Source organism: Somniosus microcephalus, chromosome 14 (genome assembly GCF_052327205.1).
Source record: "Somniosus microcephalus isolate GS21.2 chromosome 14, FLI_Smic_1.0, whole genome shotgun sequence".
NCBI classification, from domain to species: domain Eukaryota; kingdom Metazoa; phylum Chordata; class Chondrichthyes; order Squaliformes; family Somniosidae; genus Somniosus; species Somniosus microcephalus.
Genome location: NC_141000.1, coordinates 90,564,287 through 90,583,519, shown reverse-complemented (window position 1 = coordinate 90,583,519; position 19,233 = coordinate 90,564,287). Strand labels below are relative to the sequence as shown.

General features: G+C 44.4%; 1 protein-coding gene across 2 annotated transcripts in view; it reads left to right on the top strand.

The window, feature by feature from the left end:
- The window catches only part of alcama (activated leukocyte cell adhesion molecule a), a 303,924-nt gene that overhangs the window by 230,746 nt on the left and 53,945 nt on the right, over positions 1–19,233 (top strand). For both annotated transcript variants that reach the window (XM_086006913.1, XM_086006912.1), the window contains exon 2: positions 15,344–15,444. In XM_086006913.1, coding sequence (XP_085863039.1) covers positions 15,344–15,444 — 101 coding nt within the window. The remainder of the gene's footprint in view (positions 1–15,343; positions 15,445–19,233) is intronic.

Sequence of the window (19,233 nt, the reverse complement as noted above, 5' to 3'; positions counted from 1 at the left end):
TGACTTGGAGCCAGTCACGTATAATGGTGAAAAGTACATGTAGTTCCAAAAATGGCTCCTCCCAGGTCTCTGGACCTTTGGAAGCTTAACGCCAGGAAATTAAGCACTTTAAACTTGGCATGACTTTGTGTAAACTAGGAAGTGTTTTTTTTAAACCTCTGTGGGATTGGTGAAACATTTTTTTAAAATAACAAAGCACAAGTCCAGGTAGAAGTGGTCATTAGTGGGCTGCTAATTTGGTGACTGTTTGTAATGACTGTCATCATTTTAAAAAAAAAATTGTGTTTTTTTATCAGGTCAAGGAATTAAAAGGGCATTTTTTACAATGATATGCACTGGTTGCAAAGACTCCGCACTGGGATCGTGCAGGCAGATTTTACCAGTGGGGCTGGGCTGCTGTCACTTGAGACTCTGATGGTGCAGAACAGGTTCAGTAGAAGCTTTAAAATGATGAAGCTGAGGGTACAGCTTCCCTACCCCTCATTTTGCATGGTTTGCCTTAGAGAAGTGACATCTTCATTCCAGGCGAGTTGACTTGTTTTGGTACTTCTTGCACTTAGCCAGCTGTTTTATTTTGTTTGCCTGTTTTGCCCTATTATTTTGCCGTTTTTGATACTTTTCTTATTTTCTCTTTTCACCTCCTACCGTTGCAGAGGTTTAACTCCAATAGCAGCACCCAGCCACCCATTTAACTGACCCATGCTGAGCCAGAAAGAAGGCAGACACTGGTCACCACTTTAGCATCAGACATTTGGGGGGAAAATTCAGTTGGTTTGCACCTCCCGTTAGCGCCTTAAGAGGGCGCTAATGGGGCGCAAAGCAACTGGCGCCCATGCGCGTCGATGTTTGCGCCGCTTACGAAATTAACTAGACATTTTGCAGCGGCGCTAAACACTACCGCCACGATCTCCTGCGCCAGCAGATCGTGATGTCAGTCGAGTGTGCAACGACCCAGTAGTGCCCTGGACCGGATATTGAGTGGCGCCCCCTGCCTTACCGCCTGCCGCTAGTAACGACAGGTTGAGGGGAGTGTTTTGCAGTCAGGAAGGGACTGGGGGAGCGCTATTTAAAGGCAAACGCTTCCTGCCTTTTTTTGTTGGTGACATTTTTGCACCACGCATTCTGAGAGAGAGAGACTTCTGGAGAGATTCAACGCTGTGTGAAGGAGTTTTGGGTACTGAGCAGCACTTTGCAGGTTCATTTTGATTTGCCCTTGTATCGATTTAGAAGAGACTATGGGGGCTGCACTCTGAGCTCTTTCCATGATTCTCTCCATTGTTCTTTTCAGCAGATTTGATGTACAGGTCTCTCCAGGCCGAGATTCAAGGCTGCAATAAGCAGGATGCGGATGGAGAGCAAGATCAACCCTCCCCTTTAAGAACTGGCTGGTGCCATTGTGCCCGTGTTCCATTGCTGACTGACATCACATGAGCTTTGCCAGCGCTCTGAGGTAGCGCCTCGCTCCTCGGCCTTTGCGCCTTAAGACAGGTGTGAAGCGCCTGATTTAGCGCTCCAATCACCTCCAGGGGTGATAAAAGCCAAGTTTGCAGTCGGAGGCGATAATTAGCGCCAGACGCTAATCTTTGAGCCCGGCCGATAATTGCACCCCAAATGGGGCGATACGGAATTTCTCCCCCATAGTCCCTGCAGTAGCAGGGCTATCTTATGATCCAACAGGAGAAGGCAAAGAACCACCTCCATTGCAGAAGCCACTCAGTGACGTCCCTCAGTGTTCTCCTACTAGGCTAGCACCCTACTAGAGGAGTATTAAATTAGATATTCGGAGATGCTCACTGCACACTGTCACAAAAATTAAAGACTGTTGAAAAGTTACAAATTTACAAAACAATGATCACTGCTAGGGTAATAAATTATTTGACTTACGTTCCTATTTTGTTCTGCGTGTTCATTTTTACTGCTGTAGGAGATGAATGAATGGTGATTCGTGGTAGATGAGGTTAAGTAGAGAATAATGCTGGGCATGGTGCTGAGGGGGCCAGCTCACTGGGAACTGTATTCGCCAGTGCCTGTGCTTGGGCAACTTAGCATTACTGGATCTTTCTCCCTGATTGCAGCTCTAGTGGAGCAAATGACTCTACAGCCTCGATCTCATTGTTTTCGTCCTCCTTGGGGACAGCTTGATCCTCCACCTTTCACTTGCTCTGTGGTAACTCCAATTTTGATAACCCAATTGTGTAGCATTACCATTTTGAAGATAATTGTAGGCTGTACAATAGCACACTCTCGGGTCTGTTCACACAGCAGAATTTTTGTTTCTGTATGCTAATTGCATGTTATATTTGTATCCTCGTGGTGGCATTTGCCTGATGAGATTTGATTTCAACCTCAGTTTGTGGCAGTTTGAAAGTTCGTTGTGCAATAGTTGAAGGCAGTATCCTCCAGAGGGCAGCCGTGCAGGAGATCTGACTGGAGGTTGCAGCAACAAAGTTGAGGGAGGAGGTGCATTTTTGACTGGCACTGAAAATGCTGCACCTATGGGCCGATGTCTGAAGATGTCCTTGCAGCATATTGAACAGATCTGCAACTGGCTTTGTGCTGACCCAAAGCCTGTAGACACACTTGACTTTTGTCATTCATTGTCAGGTAGGTATGTTTGCTAACATAATGGCTGGTGCAGATAGTAGTGTCTACTGATCTCCTTGGTAAGCCTTCTTTTATCAACTTAATCCCATCATTAATTTCAACTTGACTGCTCAACTGCCAAGCACTCTTGGTGAATTAGCAAACAATAGTTAGCTACTTTAAATTCCATATAAACATAGTAGGGCTAAATATCCACGGCCCTTTTAGTGAAGTTCTCTCGTCTTTCTGGCAGGAGTGTGGTGGAAGAGCTGTAAATTAAGCTAGGACTGCCCACCCCTTAAAAAAAAGATACAAGCATCATAAGAACACAAGAATTAGGAGCAGGAATTGGCCATATGGCCCTTCGCGCCTGCTCCGCCATTCAATAAGATCATGGCTAATCTTCTACCTCAACTCCACTTTCCCGCCTGATCCCTATATCCCTTGGTTCCCCTACAGTCCAAAATCTATCTATCTCAGCCTTGAACATACTCAATGACTCCGTATCCACAGCCCTCTGGGGTAGAGAATTGCAAAGATTCACAACCCTCTGAGTGAAGAAATTCCTCCTCATCTCAGTCTTAAATGGCCAGCCCCTTATCCTGAGACTATGCCCGCTGGCCCTAGACTCTCCAGCCAGGGGAAAACAACCTCTCCACATCTACTTGTCAATCTCGCTCAGTATCTTATATGTTTCAATGAGATCAGCTCTCATTCTTCTAAACTCCAGAGAATATAGGCCCAATCTACTTACTCCTCATAGGACAACCCTGTCATCCCAGGGATCAATCGAGTGAACCTTTGTTGCATTGCATCAGAGGAGGATGTGGCCTGGGGAGGGGACTCCCAGACTGGGAGTTTCTTCGACCCTGGCCAGGGCAGTCGCTGAATGAGAGGTGGTGTACTGGCTCGCCACCAGTGTATGTGGAGTCCACCTGAGAGTTCAGGCCTGATTGAGATTTTACTAATATTTTTCTGCCCACTTATGACGGGGTTGAGGAGTCACCGAGGACATCTTTCTGGAGGCAGGGCACCCCACCAAAAGCAGGCATCCTACGCCAGAATGTCAGATCCTACCCCTCTGGCTTGCGCCAGGATTGTGTTAATAGAGTGACCTCTGACACCACATACTTTGTGGAGTCGCCCAAGAGGTAACTGGCGAGTATATCCTGGCTCTTACACCAGGCTAGATGAGTTTTTTGGGGCCAAGAGTTGGGAGAAAGAAATAAAAAGTTTCCCCCCAAAAAAGATTTTTTTCATTAAAAATGCAAACAAAATAAAAGGTGTTTACATAAAAAATAGAACAAAACAAAAAAGGGTTTAAAAAAAAAACCCTCGGGTCCTTTGAGCTTCATCGTTCAAAGAACTTTCCTTAGGCCAATTCCAGATGAGCAGTGAGCATTTGAACCATATAGTGAGTAGCTGAATCGTATTGATCAGGAAGATTGCAGGCTTACTCCTCGCTCTATGCTGAGTTAGCTGGCCTTAACTAGGGTAATGGTAGGGGTGCTACAAATTGCCCCTGCAATCCTGGACTAAGGAGGTGAACATCAGATAGGGTTGCCTCTGCTGATCACCTTTCAGCAACCCTTGTGAGTGTTGAGTAAATACCAGATTGGGCTCAGCTGTCATATCCTCCCTGGCTCAAAAGGCTGCTGTCATTCACTGTTGAGGTTAACATATTTGGACAGAGTGCCAGAAGACATTTATGGAGCTGTATGCCATCAAAGGGCCTACAGGAGAGGAGAGGAGGGGAGGGAGGAAAATTAGTAGTTATATTTGACAAGAAAAATAGAACGTGACAGGAAGTTGACGGTTGACAGTTGCTGTAGCAACTGTTTTTTATGATGAATTTAATCTGTCTTGGCTTTCTTCAATCCCATGTTTTTCCCAGTATTGCGAGAGTCTGGTAACTACTTTACATTACACAGTTGTTTTAAAAAAAAACACAAGGCAGGTCAGGGTGGCAGCTGTTTCCATTACTTGGTTTCAGTTAATCAAAGCTATTGTGTAGAAGCAGAACATGTGATATTGTTTAAACAGCATTTTCCTATAATAATTCTTTCAACGCACTTCAGTGGACCGTTAAAAGGTTTCCTTTGGTAAGATCAGATATTTATAATTTAGTTGGCTGCTGTAGATGGCACTAGAAAATTAATACATATTTAAAAATTAATTTAAAAAAATAGATCTATGAAATAAAATTTGGTTTCTTTTATCCAAGATAAAATAGATCCATTGATTTTTTTTTAAATGTATTTTTTGCTCATCATGCCAAGGCATTTTAACATTGAGGAATAGAAAACTCTCTTAGTAGTTCACCCTGACACTGAGTGACAATCTGGTCAGTTTTAGAATAGGTTAGGTGCTTGGTAAAGCTGCCCCTGTTGTGCTTCAACAATGCCCCTTAATCACAACCTCAGAAAAGGTTCCCCTCACTGCACCAATGTACAGTTCTACATTAGCCATTATTGTGACCTCTAAGTCAGATTGCTGAGTGCTGCTGATTCTGGATACAGGTAGTGACTGCTAGTAATTGAATTGCTAGCAAGTAGAGAGAGGAGACTTCCGTGTCATCAATCAGGGCTGGATTCAAGTCTTCATTGGAAGGACACTGTGCGAACCCACTGCAGACGGTCCCCATGATGAGCTATTTTAAATGGACAAAATAAACACCATCCCTGCTGCTGCTGTGAGGTACTGAGCTGTGGAATGACAGGTGGAAATCACCTATTGGAGAGGCAGCCATAGGGAGGGGCGCAGCCATGAAGGGAACAAGACCCTTGTTATACACACAGATAAGGGGAGGAGGGGGGCAAGGAACAAACTACAAATGTGAGGAACATAGTCACAGGAGCAGATAGCTGCCATGAGAGACCAAACCAGAGAAGAAAGCTGACAGTTTTAACTGGACGTGACTTGGCTGAATTCTCCATTGGGTTAAGTGGAGGGGAAAAAATCCAGCCCCTTTTGAATTACCGCCCCATGTTAACTGATCTTAGAGCACCATTGATGCAGCCCAAATTGCCCTAGCTTCTGGATCCCGTGGAAGATTGGTGATAGGTAGCAACAGCTACCCTCAAAGAGAAAAAAAATTAAAAAGAAATACACTAATACAATAAATGTTCATGGCACATTTTTGTCAGAGGACCTGTACACTTCATTCAAAGTCAGTTAATTTGACTTGCTGGATTTTTGGGGGTGGGGGATGGGACAGTTGCTTTGCGTTCAGGAACCCGGAAGAACGGGTTTCCCTCAGGCCCTGCCGAATTTAACAGCAGGATCAGATTTAACATTTTTTGTCTCCGCTTCCCAGCCAGCAGCCGGCCAGATTGAGAGGCTGTCGGATGGGTAGGCCTTTGGCACCAGGCCGCAGCCGGGGAGTAGAGCGAAGAGGAGGGAGAGAGTCATCGGAAAGGGGTGTGGGGAGATCAGAAAGGACGGTCGGTGGGAAATCATGGCTCGGGTGGTCGGCCAGTCGCGGGGTGGGGGTTGTGAGCCAATCATGGGAGTGGTTTACAGGTAAGCTTGGTGTGCTGGGGGAAGCACTCCTGCTCCTCTTGGCCTACAAGCAGTGCTAGCAAAGCTCTTACCTGCTGGGTCCAGCAGTCCTCGCCTCCCTTCAGCTGCCGGGTGTCCCGAGCCCCGAGAAACCCGGCTGGCCAGGGTTGAACCTAAAATGGAGAAAAAATGTGAGGCACGTAGCCTCATTAAAATATTTAAACTAGCCACCCGCCTCCTGGGAGCGGGTTGGTTGCCTGTGTGTGCCCCCCCCCCCCCCGCCCTTGTCCCGCCTCCGTTAAAAGCGGAGGTGGGTGGGTTGGGTTTGGGTTTGAGATTTTTAACATCCCACCTGACCCAAACCCACCTGTTTTGGGGCTTTAAAATTCCCCCCTTTATATTGCCATTTTATTCATGTTGGTTAATTTGAATTACAGGTTAATTTGAATTTTTGTGGTGAAAAAAATTACTTTGATCAGGAGTAAGACTGCATTTAGTGAGCTGCATTTTGGATGGAATGCACGCAGTAATTTGCACTGTGTTGGTAGGGAAACATGATACATCTCAGAAAACCATTGTTATTTAGATGGGTTATTCTAACTGATGTGTACTGCAGATTGTATAACATGGTATTACTTTTCTGTTTTGTCACTGAATTAGGATCAGTTTGATCCTCCAGATTGAATTGATTCAACAAAGTTCCCACTCCTCCACTGTGGTTCATGAGAAAGATTGCAGGCCATGTAGGTGGATGGGGCGTATGAAACAGCCAGGGCGCCTCTTTTTTTTTGGCACCTTGGCACAGACCCAGTGTTATGCCACCGATTTATTTTTTGTCGTCGTCCTCTCCTGGAGACATTGATGCCAGAGTGCTTGCCAGCCACCCACTTCACTCAAGTTGCCATTTTTCACACGGGAACCTAGACAATGTCAGCAGGCAATTCAACAATGAGGAGCATCAGTCTCGAGCCCAATGACCATACAACCCCATTTTCCTCTAGGAGTTGCTGAATAGTGATCCATATTGGGAATCCCTGCCAGAAAGTACACTTGTGTGGAAGTCAGGTGAAGACAGGATCTGGGCTTGCAGTGATTTGCTCAATGGTAAAATTGACTACCCCCATTTATTATCTAGGATCACATATATGAGAAAAGTCACTTGGACCTAATACCCTTGGTGCCCTTGCGGTTAGTAATTTCAGCAAATGAAGGAAGAATATTGAGAAAGAACAAGACTCTATTTACCAAGGGCTGCTATTCCAGAGCCCTCTGGCTGGGAACAGGACAGCTATAGCATGTCTGAAGCAGAATATGCCTTTCCAGGCCTCAGTACACCGAATTTGGTGAGTTGGGTCATTTCGAATGACCCGGTCATACCCCCTCCCCTGGGCCCTAGCAGCTGGATGTGAGGGGGGAAGGATGACCGCTACTGCAGGACTAAGAGATCTGCAGCACTGGCAATGACTGCTGTTGTTGGGGACCTTCTGGGTGCTATACAATAAGAACACCCAGAAAGCTTCCAGCACCTATCCTGGTCTAACGTCCTTGTGGAAAAGAGAGGCATTTACCTGGGGGGCACCCATTTAAAACGGAAATGAGAAATTTTTTCAGAGGGTCGTGAATCTTTGGAATTCTCTTCCCCAGAGAGCTGGGAGGCTGGGTCATTGAATATATTTAAGGTGGAGATAGACAGATTTTTGAATAGTAAGGGAGTCGAGGGTTATGGGGAGCAGGCAGGGAAGTGGAGTTGAGGCCAAGATCAGATCAGCCATGATCTTATTGAATGGTGGAGCAGGCTCGAGGGGCCAAATGGTCTACTCCTGCTCCTACGTCTTATGTTATGTTCTTATGTAGTTCCTGTATCCCCCTCTATGATCCACTGAACTGCCCCTCGCCACCCCCCCCCCCTTGCAAGAAATTCCTGGGCAATGACGAGGGTGGCAGAGATCTGGCATCATGCCAATTTGGACCTCCGCCCTATTTCCTGTGCTTGGTATCCGGGAACTAAATGTTCCCCAGACGCTAATCACAGAAAAATAATTTGAGAGCCTTGAAATTATGCTGTGGGATAATTTCTTAAGTATTTTAGCAGATTCATTAACCCGTTTATTTTATGCGGGTTGGAAAGCTTCTGCTAAAATGGCTGAAAGAGGAATTTCAGACAAAACATTAAGCATTCATTCACAATTATTCCACAGTGTAATGGTCCACAGTGACATGAAGTGGTGGTTGTCAGGGCTTATACCCAGGGTAATAAAAATTGTTAACAAGGCTCCAGAAAAGAGGAAAAATCCCATAATGAATCTAAAAGTTATTAAATAATCCATGTGCCTTGAGAGCAGTGTTCTGTTGCTGTGGTAATCGGCAATGCATTAATATAATTGTCTTGGAGCAAAAGAAATGCAAAACAATAGAAAGTCTGTGGTGATTTTTATCTGGCATTCAGCGTCGGGTATGTAATCCTTCACATGGAACAAAATACCAATCTCTTTTCCTCAGCATTGTTTTGAAACAAAGTTGGATCAGGAGGTGAGACGAGTAAAATAATTAACAGCAAGGCTACTGCAAGGATTTTAAACAGCGAGGTACTTGTATTTAAAGGAGTTCACAATAGCTGAGTGAGTTTATCCAGTAAGTTTAGCTGAGCCATGCAAACCAGGAAATCCCAAGGTCGATTCTTGTTCTGAGCTGATTTAAATGGTTATAGCCAGAGAACCAGTAGCGTCTACAACAGGCCTCAAAAGGTTCCTGGCTTTGAGAGGGCAAGACTGCATCTATTTATGGGGAAAGACGTAATGTGGGGGGGGGGGGGGGGGGAGTATAACAAACATTGTAGCAGGAGTGCAGAACAATGCAGAAGCTTATACTAATTCACCTTCCAGGAGCAGAGCTTTGAATACTGGGAGTGCATAGCAGGAATCTGGGTTTAGAGCTTAGTGGGCGCCGCAGGATCTTCTGTCCATTTCAACAGTCCATTGTGGAAACTCGTATGCAGAGGGTCAGTAAGCTTTGCAGGACTTTCCACCCATAAGGGATGGGAAATCCAACTGGGCCTGCTGAATCCCACTATACTCTCCTAGCACGCAAAGCTCTGCGTTGGTAGTGCAAATTCATAAAATTACCCCTCACAATTGCCTACCAGAGCGGTGCGGAATTAATAATAATGTGGGTGCACAGGGGAAAGAGCCTGGAGTTCAATGTAGGGAAGTGTGAGGAACCAAGAAAGACAATTCGGAATATTTTCTTAATGGTGAGAGATTAGGAGCTCTGGAGGAGCAAAAGGAATTTAGTGTCGATGTACACAAACCTCCAAAGGCTAGTGTGCTGGTGATAAAAAAAAAAGTAATTTAACAAGTCTAATAGAAGGTTGGCCCTTTATCACAAGGGGGTATGAATACATAAGTGAGGAAAGGGTGCTTGAGTTGTACAGAGCTTTGGTCAGACACCATTCGGAGTGGTATCAAAGGATATGGAGCAAAGGCAGGTAAATGGAGTTGAGGTACAGATCAGCCATGATCCAACTAAATGATGGAACAGGCTCGAGGGGTTGAATGGCCTACTCCTGTTCCTATGGCATAGCAGCAGGTCCCGTTTGAACATCCAAAACTTTGGAGTACTTGGGACTCCCGCCCAAAAACAGCCCCATAAACACTTTGCAATTTCACAGCAACACTTTTTCATGTTACAGGAAACTTTGGTTTATCCGGAGGCTGTATGTCCGGAAACCTCGATCTAACGGCAGAAATCAGCAGCCGTTTTGGTTATTTTTTTTTTCTTCTCCTAGCATTTTTTTTTAAACAGTCAGGCTCTGGAAAGCGTCTCTGTAGCTTAGGAACAGCTTCAGAAACGCTTCAAGGTACGGGCCGAGTGTTTACAAGCTGTTGCTAAGCAACAGTGTTTGTTGTCAGATACGGAGATGAAAACCTCCGTATCCTTCAACATTAGCACTGGTCTATCCGGAAGTTTTGATAGATCGGCAGCAGCTCGGTCCCGTCGGTGCCGGATATCGCGAAGTTTCCTGTAATATTGTATTCTTGACCTATTAGAACATTGACATATTACAACATTAATCTCGGAGGACGTAATGTTATACACTAGTCCAATAATAGCACTAATGATAGCTAATAATAAATTGTTATGCAGTTATTAATATTTGTGTATATTCTGGTAAAGCTCCATGTTCCCCAGTCATTTATATCTACTTTTTCCTAAATACGGTTAACTCTGATAAATGATAGATAGCTGTGGTGGGGAGCTAGCACTGACGATGTGCCGAATATGCTTGTTTTATAAATAAATTTCTCTGATTCTGTGAAAAAGGTTATGGGTCCGGAATTTGCTGGCAGCAGCGAAGCAAAGGTGTTCGCTGCTGGCCCCGACGCACGCTTCACACAAGGATCTCGCGATCCCTGTGTCGAGAACTGCAGGTTATCCGACCTTCAATTCAACTCAACGAAGTATAGTGGGAATCCCCTTATGCGAGCTGCTGTGACGTCAACAGGCTGTCTAAGCAGCCAATAAAAAGGCAGAATTCTCTCAGACAGCGAACAAGGAAGCGAGTAAGCTCTTAAAATTCTAACTTTTTTAAAATGTTGAGAGCAAAAGAAAAATTGAGGCTCTCATGGGGAAAAGGCAAACCTAAAATAAGGATGAACAAACTTTAAAAAGAAATAAAAAAATATTTTTTGAAACATTTCTTAAATTTTCATTTTTATTAAAATGGACAAATTTCACACTGCACCAAATTAAAATGAGTTTTCCAGACCCTTAATATTTGTTTAGCAATAATAACGCTGTTAAAACCCCAGTTACACCTAATCCCTTTGGGTCTAACTTTTAGCGGGGAATTTAACAGCGTACTTACTACGGGAGAGCTGAAGTTTATGTCAGTTTCCCTGATTTGGCTGATTGCTGGCTCTGTGGGGGTGGGGAGGCACGGCGCAGCCTGTGTCGGTGCCGTCAATGACAGACCGCAACTTCAGGATTTCCGTATGCGCCAAATCCCGAAGTTGTGGTCAGTTTCAAAGGCGGAATGACAGGTGAACACTGCCAGTTCGCCGTCATCCCAACAGCAAATTCCGGCCATTATATTATCATGTGATTAATCAGGCAGCAGATATCCGCATGTGGTGGAAAGAAATATCTGTGTAAAAATACAAGTGCCCCATCCTGCAGATGAACATTTAATCTGCAGAATTGTGCTGGATTGGTTGTATTGAGTGTTATTGGACCTAAATAAGCTCTCCCAGCAAGAATATAAAAACAGAATGAGAGAAAACCAGACAGTCACGTAACTAACCTGTCTAATGTTTCTAGATTCACCACTTACTGCAGATAAATTGTTTTATAGGATGTTTGATGGCCTACCCCCCCCCCTCCCCCACTCCACTCACTGTGCAGACAACAAAAGCTGGTGTAAGAGCAAGTGGTGATTTTTAACATGACTCATTAATAAGGGGAACAACAAATTCCCAACATAATCTTAGTCCGAGGAGAATAATAAATACAAAATTCAAGAATAGATGCTTCTGTCTTGGACCTGCCTTTCTCATGCTCGTTTCATCATTTTATTAGAAACAATGGGCTGGGTGGGAATGTGGCAATATCCTGATCAAAATAGCAGCACAGCACTTCCAGCCTCATTCCCATCGACATCCCATCTTGGTGGGGGGGGGGGGCAGCCTTGAAATGGGAAGCCCAGTTGGCCCCCGCAACAGGCGGAAGCCTTAATAGACAAAACAAATTAGCAAAAGGACTTTGATGCAATTTTGAAGTACCAATGGGCGGAACATGTGCTGTGTATGCTCCACCCACTGGTGTTTGGCATTGAGTGCCCTTACCAGCAGACCATGAAGGGACCACTACAGGGCACTCGGAATAATGTTTAAAAAAAATGATTTTTGTGGGGTCACTGGCCCCACAAAAATCAACTGCCCCGATGCTGACCCTCCACAGCCTTCCTCTGGGACAGCCTCTTCCCCGCCCACTCACCCCCTTAACTTATCATTGGCTGGGCTTGTGTTGGTGTCACCAGATTTCCCGCCCATCCTGATTGCCAAGTTGTTCTAAAAGTGCAGGCAGTTCATTAACGGAATTAAATGAGGTCCTGCCTGACCAAGAAAACGTGTCGGGCCTCAGACCCCATCCATCAGGTGGGTGGCGAGCTGCCGCTTCATGGATGCAGTCATGCAAAAATCTACCCCAATATCCTAGAAAGGCGAGCTGCACCTCATTTTGGGGGGGGGGGGAAAGAAGCAAAAAAAAACTGAGGGAAATCAGCTACACTCGCCTGAATGCTGATGCCCTGCTGGTTAGAGGGAATTTTTGTGATTGAAATAAAGTTTTAGGTTGGAAAAGGGACTATTTTTATAGTAGTGTGCCCTCCCCCACCCCTGCCCTAAACAAAACTCTGTGGCACAAGTTAAATGGCAATAGCAGTACAAAGTTCAATGTTTGACCTCAAGCAAAAAAAACAATGATAGAAAAATGAGTGCACATTGGCCTATTCCAACTTTAAGAGACACCCTGTACATACGTTACAGAACAGCAAATGGAAGCATAGCAGCACCTTGTGCCCCGAAGCCGGTACTGCAAAAACATTAAATTCAATGACACTGGTTGCTCATTGTGCTCTCTCAGAATTAATGTTCACGGTTTTATACATTTCTAATACTTTATACTCCTAATGGTTTACATTTTGAAACAAGTCTGGAATGCCAAAGCAAAATGCTGCAGATGCTGGAAATCTGAAATAAAAACAGAAAATGCTGGAAATGTTCAGTGGGTCAGGCAGCATCTGTGGAGAGAGAAACAGAGTTAACGTTTCAGGTCGATGATCTTTCCCCAGAACTTCATTTTTCTTCTTTTTATTTCGATGACCATTCTGACGACAGGTCATCGACCTGAAACGTTAACTCTGTTTCTCCCCAGATGCTGCCTGACCTGCTGAGCATTCCTAGCATTTTCTGTTCTTATTTAAGTCTGGAATGGATTGGTTCCACCACCTTTGTGATTTAATTTTTACCCAGGTGAGACCCAGGTCCTATCTGCCCGCCCGAGAGGACAATACTGATCATAAACTGCAGTAACGTCACTGTATCAAAACTCCAGTTATGTATATATTATTAATTAATGATCCACTAAAGCTGACCCGGGGGGCAATGAAATGTATATGTAAATAATACGGCTCTTTTCTTTAGGAGGCTGATACTCCGACTGACTTCTTGTTCTGGCTGAGTCAGCAGCCAGTGTGCCAGCTGTATACTTTCTATTATTAATAAAACTCTAACTTCACCTTTTCATCAAATCAAATCAACTTTTATTGTCATTGTTAGTGCACAAGTGCAGTACAACGAAATGTAGGCTTGCGGCTCCCGAGAGTGTACATTTGGATTAAGACATTTAAACATTCAACATACATTTGGCTTGTAGTATATTAACATAAATGTAACCATAATAAAGTGCATTGGCAGATGTGCAGGCTTTAGAGTTTATTTGTGGAGTTCAGTAGGATGACAGCCCTGGGAAAGAAGCTGTTCCTAAATCTGGTCGTACGGGTGCGAATGCATCTGTAGCGTCTCCCAGATGGCAGGAGGGCGAACAGACTGTGGCTGGGGTGGGTAGGGTCTTTGATGATGGACCGTGACCTCCGTAGACAGCGTTTCTGGTATATGTGCTCTATGGTCGGTAGCCGGGTGCCGGTAATGCGTTGGGCAGTTTTGACTACCCGCTGTTTCAGCCTCCTTTTTCATACACTGGACACTCCTCTGGTGATTGCAATAACAGCTTTCTTCTTTTTATCAAAGCCAAAGATCATTTGAAAACAATTTTTCTTTGTGATAGTTCCTGATGGTTTTTGCTGGGTTTTGTTCTTTTCAACAATGAGCGCACACAAATCCTAAAATATTTCCACATTACTTTGAAGAGCATTCATTAGCCGCAGTGGGGTGGGGCGGGGGGCGGTGCTTGCAAGTGGTGAAATGGTGTGGACGGTTAATGATGCAGTTTGCTATCAAAGTACCCATGCGTGAGCCCATGTATTACCACGAATTGAAAGTAATGAAAACACATTGTTTTATGCCACACGGTTGTGTCCACACAGTGATGTATGTATCAATGGCGATGTTGCGCTGGATTGTAATAGAATTTGCGTTATGCCTTATTGGGATAATCTTCTAGTGCCTCATCCTAGATCATGGAGGAACCTTACTGTGATCCACGCTCATTTTAAAATGTTACATCTTAGACAATAATCTGTTCTTATTTAAGCCCCTTATACAACAATAGCTTGTACAGGCTTTTCATCGTTTGGCGTCAGTTCTGAGAAGAGGTAAGAAGGAGGTTAGGGGAGGCATTGTTGAATAGTTAGGTTTTAAGGAGGCTTTCAAAGGTAGGGAGAGATATAGCAAAACAAAGGTGTTTGTAAAGCTGTTCCACATTGCTTTGTATTGCAAGATGGCTCAAGGCTCTGTCTTCAATGATGGAGGGAGCAGGAAATGCTTAGAGTTGGAAAAATTATCAATTTAAACAGTAAGGATTGTGGAGTGGTCGTCATCCTTGAAAATAGATACTAGCTTCATTATATAAAGAATATAATTCTTATGAGATGCAGGAAGCCTGCAATGGCCAGTGAAATTAGTGAGAAGTTGTTGCACGCAGGACAATCACCCATTATCCTCATCACACTTTCTCATTGTCAGCTCTGTATTTCTGTTTGTCTTTGACTTTTGTTTACCCTTTCTTTCTCATCCTTTCTGTGAATCTCTCTGGCCTTCTGTTTACTCTCCTGTATATTTCTCAGTCTCTCTGTAGGCCTCTCACGCAGTTTCCTGCTATATGTCTCTCTCTTCTGTAAATCTTTCATTATTTATATGCTCGACGTGCACATTCTATATGTTGCTTTCTCATTCTCTGTTTCTCTCTCTATGTATTACTCGCTTTCCTTTTCCTCCTCGCCTCCCATGAAGACTTGGATCCAAACATGAGGTTCTCACCCTCTGATTGCTATCGAAAATAACTTGTCTGTCTTTGGATTAAAAAGAGGAAGGCCTGGGCTCTGGAAAGAAGGGGGTGGCGGTGAGGACTCAACCTGAGAAGGGGGCGATAGCTGGGATATACTTGTATGTCAGGCTAGGTGGTCTTCCTGTTGCTGTACCTGAGCCTGATGAGAGATAGATTAAAAAAAAACTGTTAGATAGATACGTCCCTACTTTTTTATGTAAGTGTAAAATAATAATTGTACTTCTGTTTTTTTTTCCAGTTAATGCAATGCCCACAGTGACTGCAATGGTTGGAGATACCGTAACACTGTTTTGTAAGTCGAATAAAAATGAAGGCGTGACCTTTGTGGCATGGAGAGTGGTGAGTAATTTGTAGACTGTTTTAACAGTGTCCAAGAAGCAAATACAATCAGTTACTGATGTGAAGAATGTCTAAGATAGTCAAGGCCTCTTTATTTTTGCAAATATAAAGGGGGCCAATCAGCTGAAGAGCCTGCCACTGTTCACGAGGTCATCCGGTGCTGCAGAGAGGGATCAAGGATTTTCAGAGTTTTTTTTTTATAAATGTGTTTTATAATTTTGCTATTTAAAATGTTTTTTTCACCTTATTTTCTCTCGATTCTTACTGGGATTTTTTTAAATATACGAGAAGTTTACATGCTCTCAAGACATGGTCTCATAAACAGTACATATATATGTTTCATAATATTTTCAGGTAAATGTAGGGAGGGCCAAATACAGTTCTATAGGTTAGTGTGAGGGATGCGCAGTAACATGGCTGGGGTTCTTGCTGGTCGGGGATGCAGTGGGCTTGAGAGGGCAAGAGGGAGGGTGATGGGGAGGTGCCGCAATAGGCTACAGCAGCAATAGGTCCTGGTCAGCATTGTGCTGGGATACTGGAGACTGTCCCCTCAGCAGGTAGCCCCAAGGCTATTTTAATTGTGGAAATTTTGGGTATGGTGCTGGCCCACAGGAAGGGACCCCATGTCTCCTGGTAGGCAAGAACATGGCAAATGGAACGTAATGTGGAGAAATGTGAAGTTATCCACTTTGGTAGGAAAAATAGAAAAGCAAAGTATTTTTTAAATGGTGAGAGATTGGGAAATGTTGGTGTTCAGAGGGACCTGGGTGTCCTTGTACACGAATCACTGAAAGTTAACATGCAGGTACAGCAAGCAATTAAGAAAGCAAATGGTATGTTGGCCTTTATTACAGGAGGATTTGAGTATAAGAGTAAAGACGTCTTACTGCAGTTATATAGGGCCCTGGTGAGACCACACCTGGAGTATTGTGTACAGTTTTGGTCTCCTTCCCTAAGGAAGGATATACTTGCCATAGAGAGAGTAAAACGAAGGTTCACCAGACTGATTCCTGGGATGGGGGGATTGTCCTATGAGGAGAGATTGAGTAGACTAGGCCTATATTCTCTAGAGTTTAGAAGAATAAGAGGTGATCTCATTGAAACATACAAAATTATTACAGGACTTGACCAGGTAGATGGAGGGAGGATGTTTCCCCTGGCTGGGGAGTCTAGAACCAGGGGTCACAGTCTCAGAATAAGGGTTCGGCCATTTAGGACTGAGATGCCGAGAAATTACCACAGAGGGTGGTGAATCTTTGGAATTCTCTACCCCAGAGGGTTATGGAGACTCAGTTGTTGAGTATATTCAAGACAGAGATCGCTAGATTTTTTAATATTAAGGGAATCGAGGGATATGGGGATAATGCAGGAAAGTGGAGATGAGGTAGAAGATCAGCCATGATCTTACTGAATGGCGGAACAGGCTCGAAGGGCCAAATGGCCTACTCCTGGCTCCTATTTCTTACGTTCTTATGTCTCTCAAGGTCTATGCGCAAGCCTGTACGTTACTTGGTCTGGCCGGTAGATGTCCCACACGTGCCTAGACCATGTTCGTTGGACAGCTCCACAACAGCGAGAAGCATCTGCTTGCTGCCAGGAATGAGATCTTTGTAAACTTACCAATGGTAGAGGTTTCTTACTGTGCCAGCAGTAGGCTGAGCAACTATTTGCTTGGGTTGCGAGAGATGGTTGGGTTTATTATAGCTTCATGGCCTCAAGCATCTGTCCTGGAGGGTGGAGCAAGACCAGAATGTATGCAGGACTGTGTCCTTTCAGCAACAGTTCTGTCAGCATTCCTCTGCCAAGATCAGGTGGAATTTTTTTCTGCAGCACGAGGCAAGTGAGAATTCTGAGTTGACTTTTCTCATTCTACTACAGATAGAGAGTGAGGGGGCCAGACTTGGATCCTGCTCCCAGTCTTCCCTCGAAAGTGGATCATCTAGATTGTACTCCCAGGAACGATAAAGGCTGTGTATCCCGTCTGATGCAAAGATGGACATTACGGAGTAGAGGGGTTTAGGTGTGCCTGTAGGGTGGCTTTGTGTTTAGATGGTGAGCTCTAATGCGGTCAGTTTGCACTGGATTTTTCAGAGCACAGTGGCATCTTGGATGAACTGGCGTACCTATAGATAGCGGATGTAGTTAAGTTGGGTGATATTAAATTGGCCAGCTGCTGTAAGGACATGATCTGGCATGGGTGGAGCAGTTATCCCAATCCAGTAATTCCTCTTTCATGCCATCCCTCGAAGCTGATGGCTCGGAGATCATCAGGCACATCACTGTTGAGCCACCAAAGACCAACATGGCCCACGGATACCTTCAGTGCATCACAGGTTTCCCTCCAGATCACTAGGATCAGGGACACTATTGGATGTTTCTGTGCACCATTGATCTTTGATGGAGTTTATGAAGGAGAGAGCGTGTCGTGGAACAGAGGGGGATTTTCCTCCATGTCAAACCAGAGATTTTGAGAGGAGATCTTGTGTCAGGCAGTAATGCCCTGGATTTGGCCCAATAATGGTGCTTAACATTTAGGAGAATCCGATCACCATTTTTGGGGCGTTGGAGCCACCTCGGATGCATTCTTGGCTTTTTTTTTCTGTCCAAACCTGGTAAAATGCTTGTTGAGGTCCCAGAACTGCTTAGCTGGGATGTGAAGGGGCAGCATGTGCAACATGTAGAGGAAGTGGAAAAGCTCATTCTTTCTAATGCTCAGTTTCCCAGCAGGGGAAAGTATCCCTTACAGTATAGTTCAATAGCTCTCCAAAGCAAAACAAATCTCCAAAAATGCAGGCAAATGTAAGAAATGAGCAAAAGTTTTCAGTGCTGTACACGCCTTTTTAAAAAGTTCTTTCCCGCTGCTCGGGTCTGTTGCTGAGAAGTTTCCGGATCATTTAACGCATCTAACAGAAATTAAGTTTAGTTGCGGAGAAATTCCTTGGAACTGCTCAGCTAACAAACTCATTAGCACATGCCCACTGGTGTAAGGACGGTGTAGAAACTGGAGCTTCCTACTTGGATCAGCAACTTCAGGATTTTGAGAATTAGGCTCCAAATCATATTGCTTTGCCTTTGCAGTCAAAACTCTCCAACAAATGCATTTTCAGGGCCATTGTCATCTTAAGTCACAATGCTCGTGTTACTACTTATTTTTGAAATGTTAGGGCTGTTCTTGAGCTGTTACCTGTTCAGCATTTTTGGTCAACATTTACTAGTTTTTTAGGTTGGCATGTATGAGCTAAACAGAACAAGATTTGACTTCTAGTCTGTGTTAATCATTAACTTGATCTCAATCAGGGTGGGTTGCTACAATAGCACTCGGTGCCTCTGGGTTAAGGTGATGAAAAACTAGCTAGAGTTCCTGCTTCTAATGGTTATCCAATAATATCATCTGCCAGAAAGTGCATGTGTGGACATCAAGAAGAAAGATTTTTTTCTCAGCGCTAGGTGTAGCAAAATCGTAGACAATGTTGGCCGTTAAAATCCACTAGCGTAAGTATGGCGGAACAGGCTCCTGACCCTGCTAGAGTATTCGGGGTTAGGGTGTGGTCAAGTAATTTGCATGTCATCCTCAAGCACCCATGCCAATGTGAGCATCTCTTGGTTGCTTGCTACAGAAAGGATGACATGGTAATGTGACTCAGGCAGACACATCCCTGGCCAGCCAGCACTACAGGCTCCATTTAAATTTTAACTTTATGGCCATTTGACTGGAGCAAACTGTACATCCTAACACCAAGATCACTGGGTGACAGGGAGGCTAGGGCTGAGGAAATCCAGATCCCACCA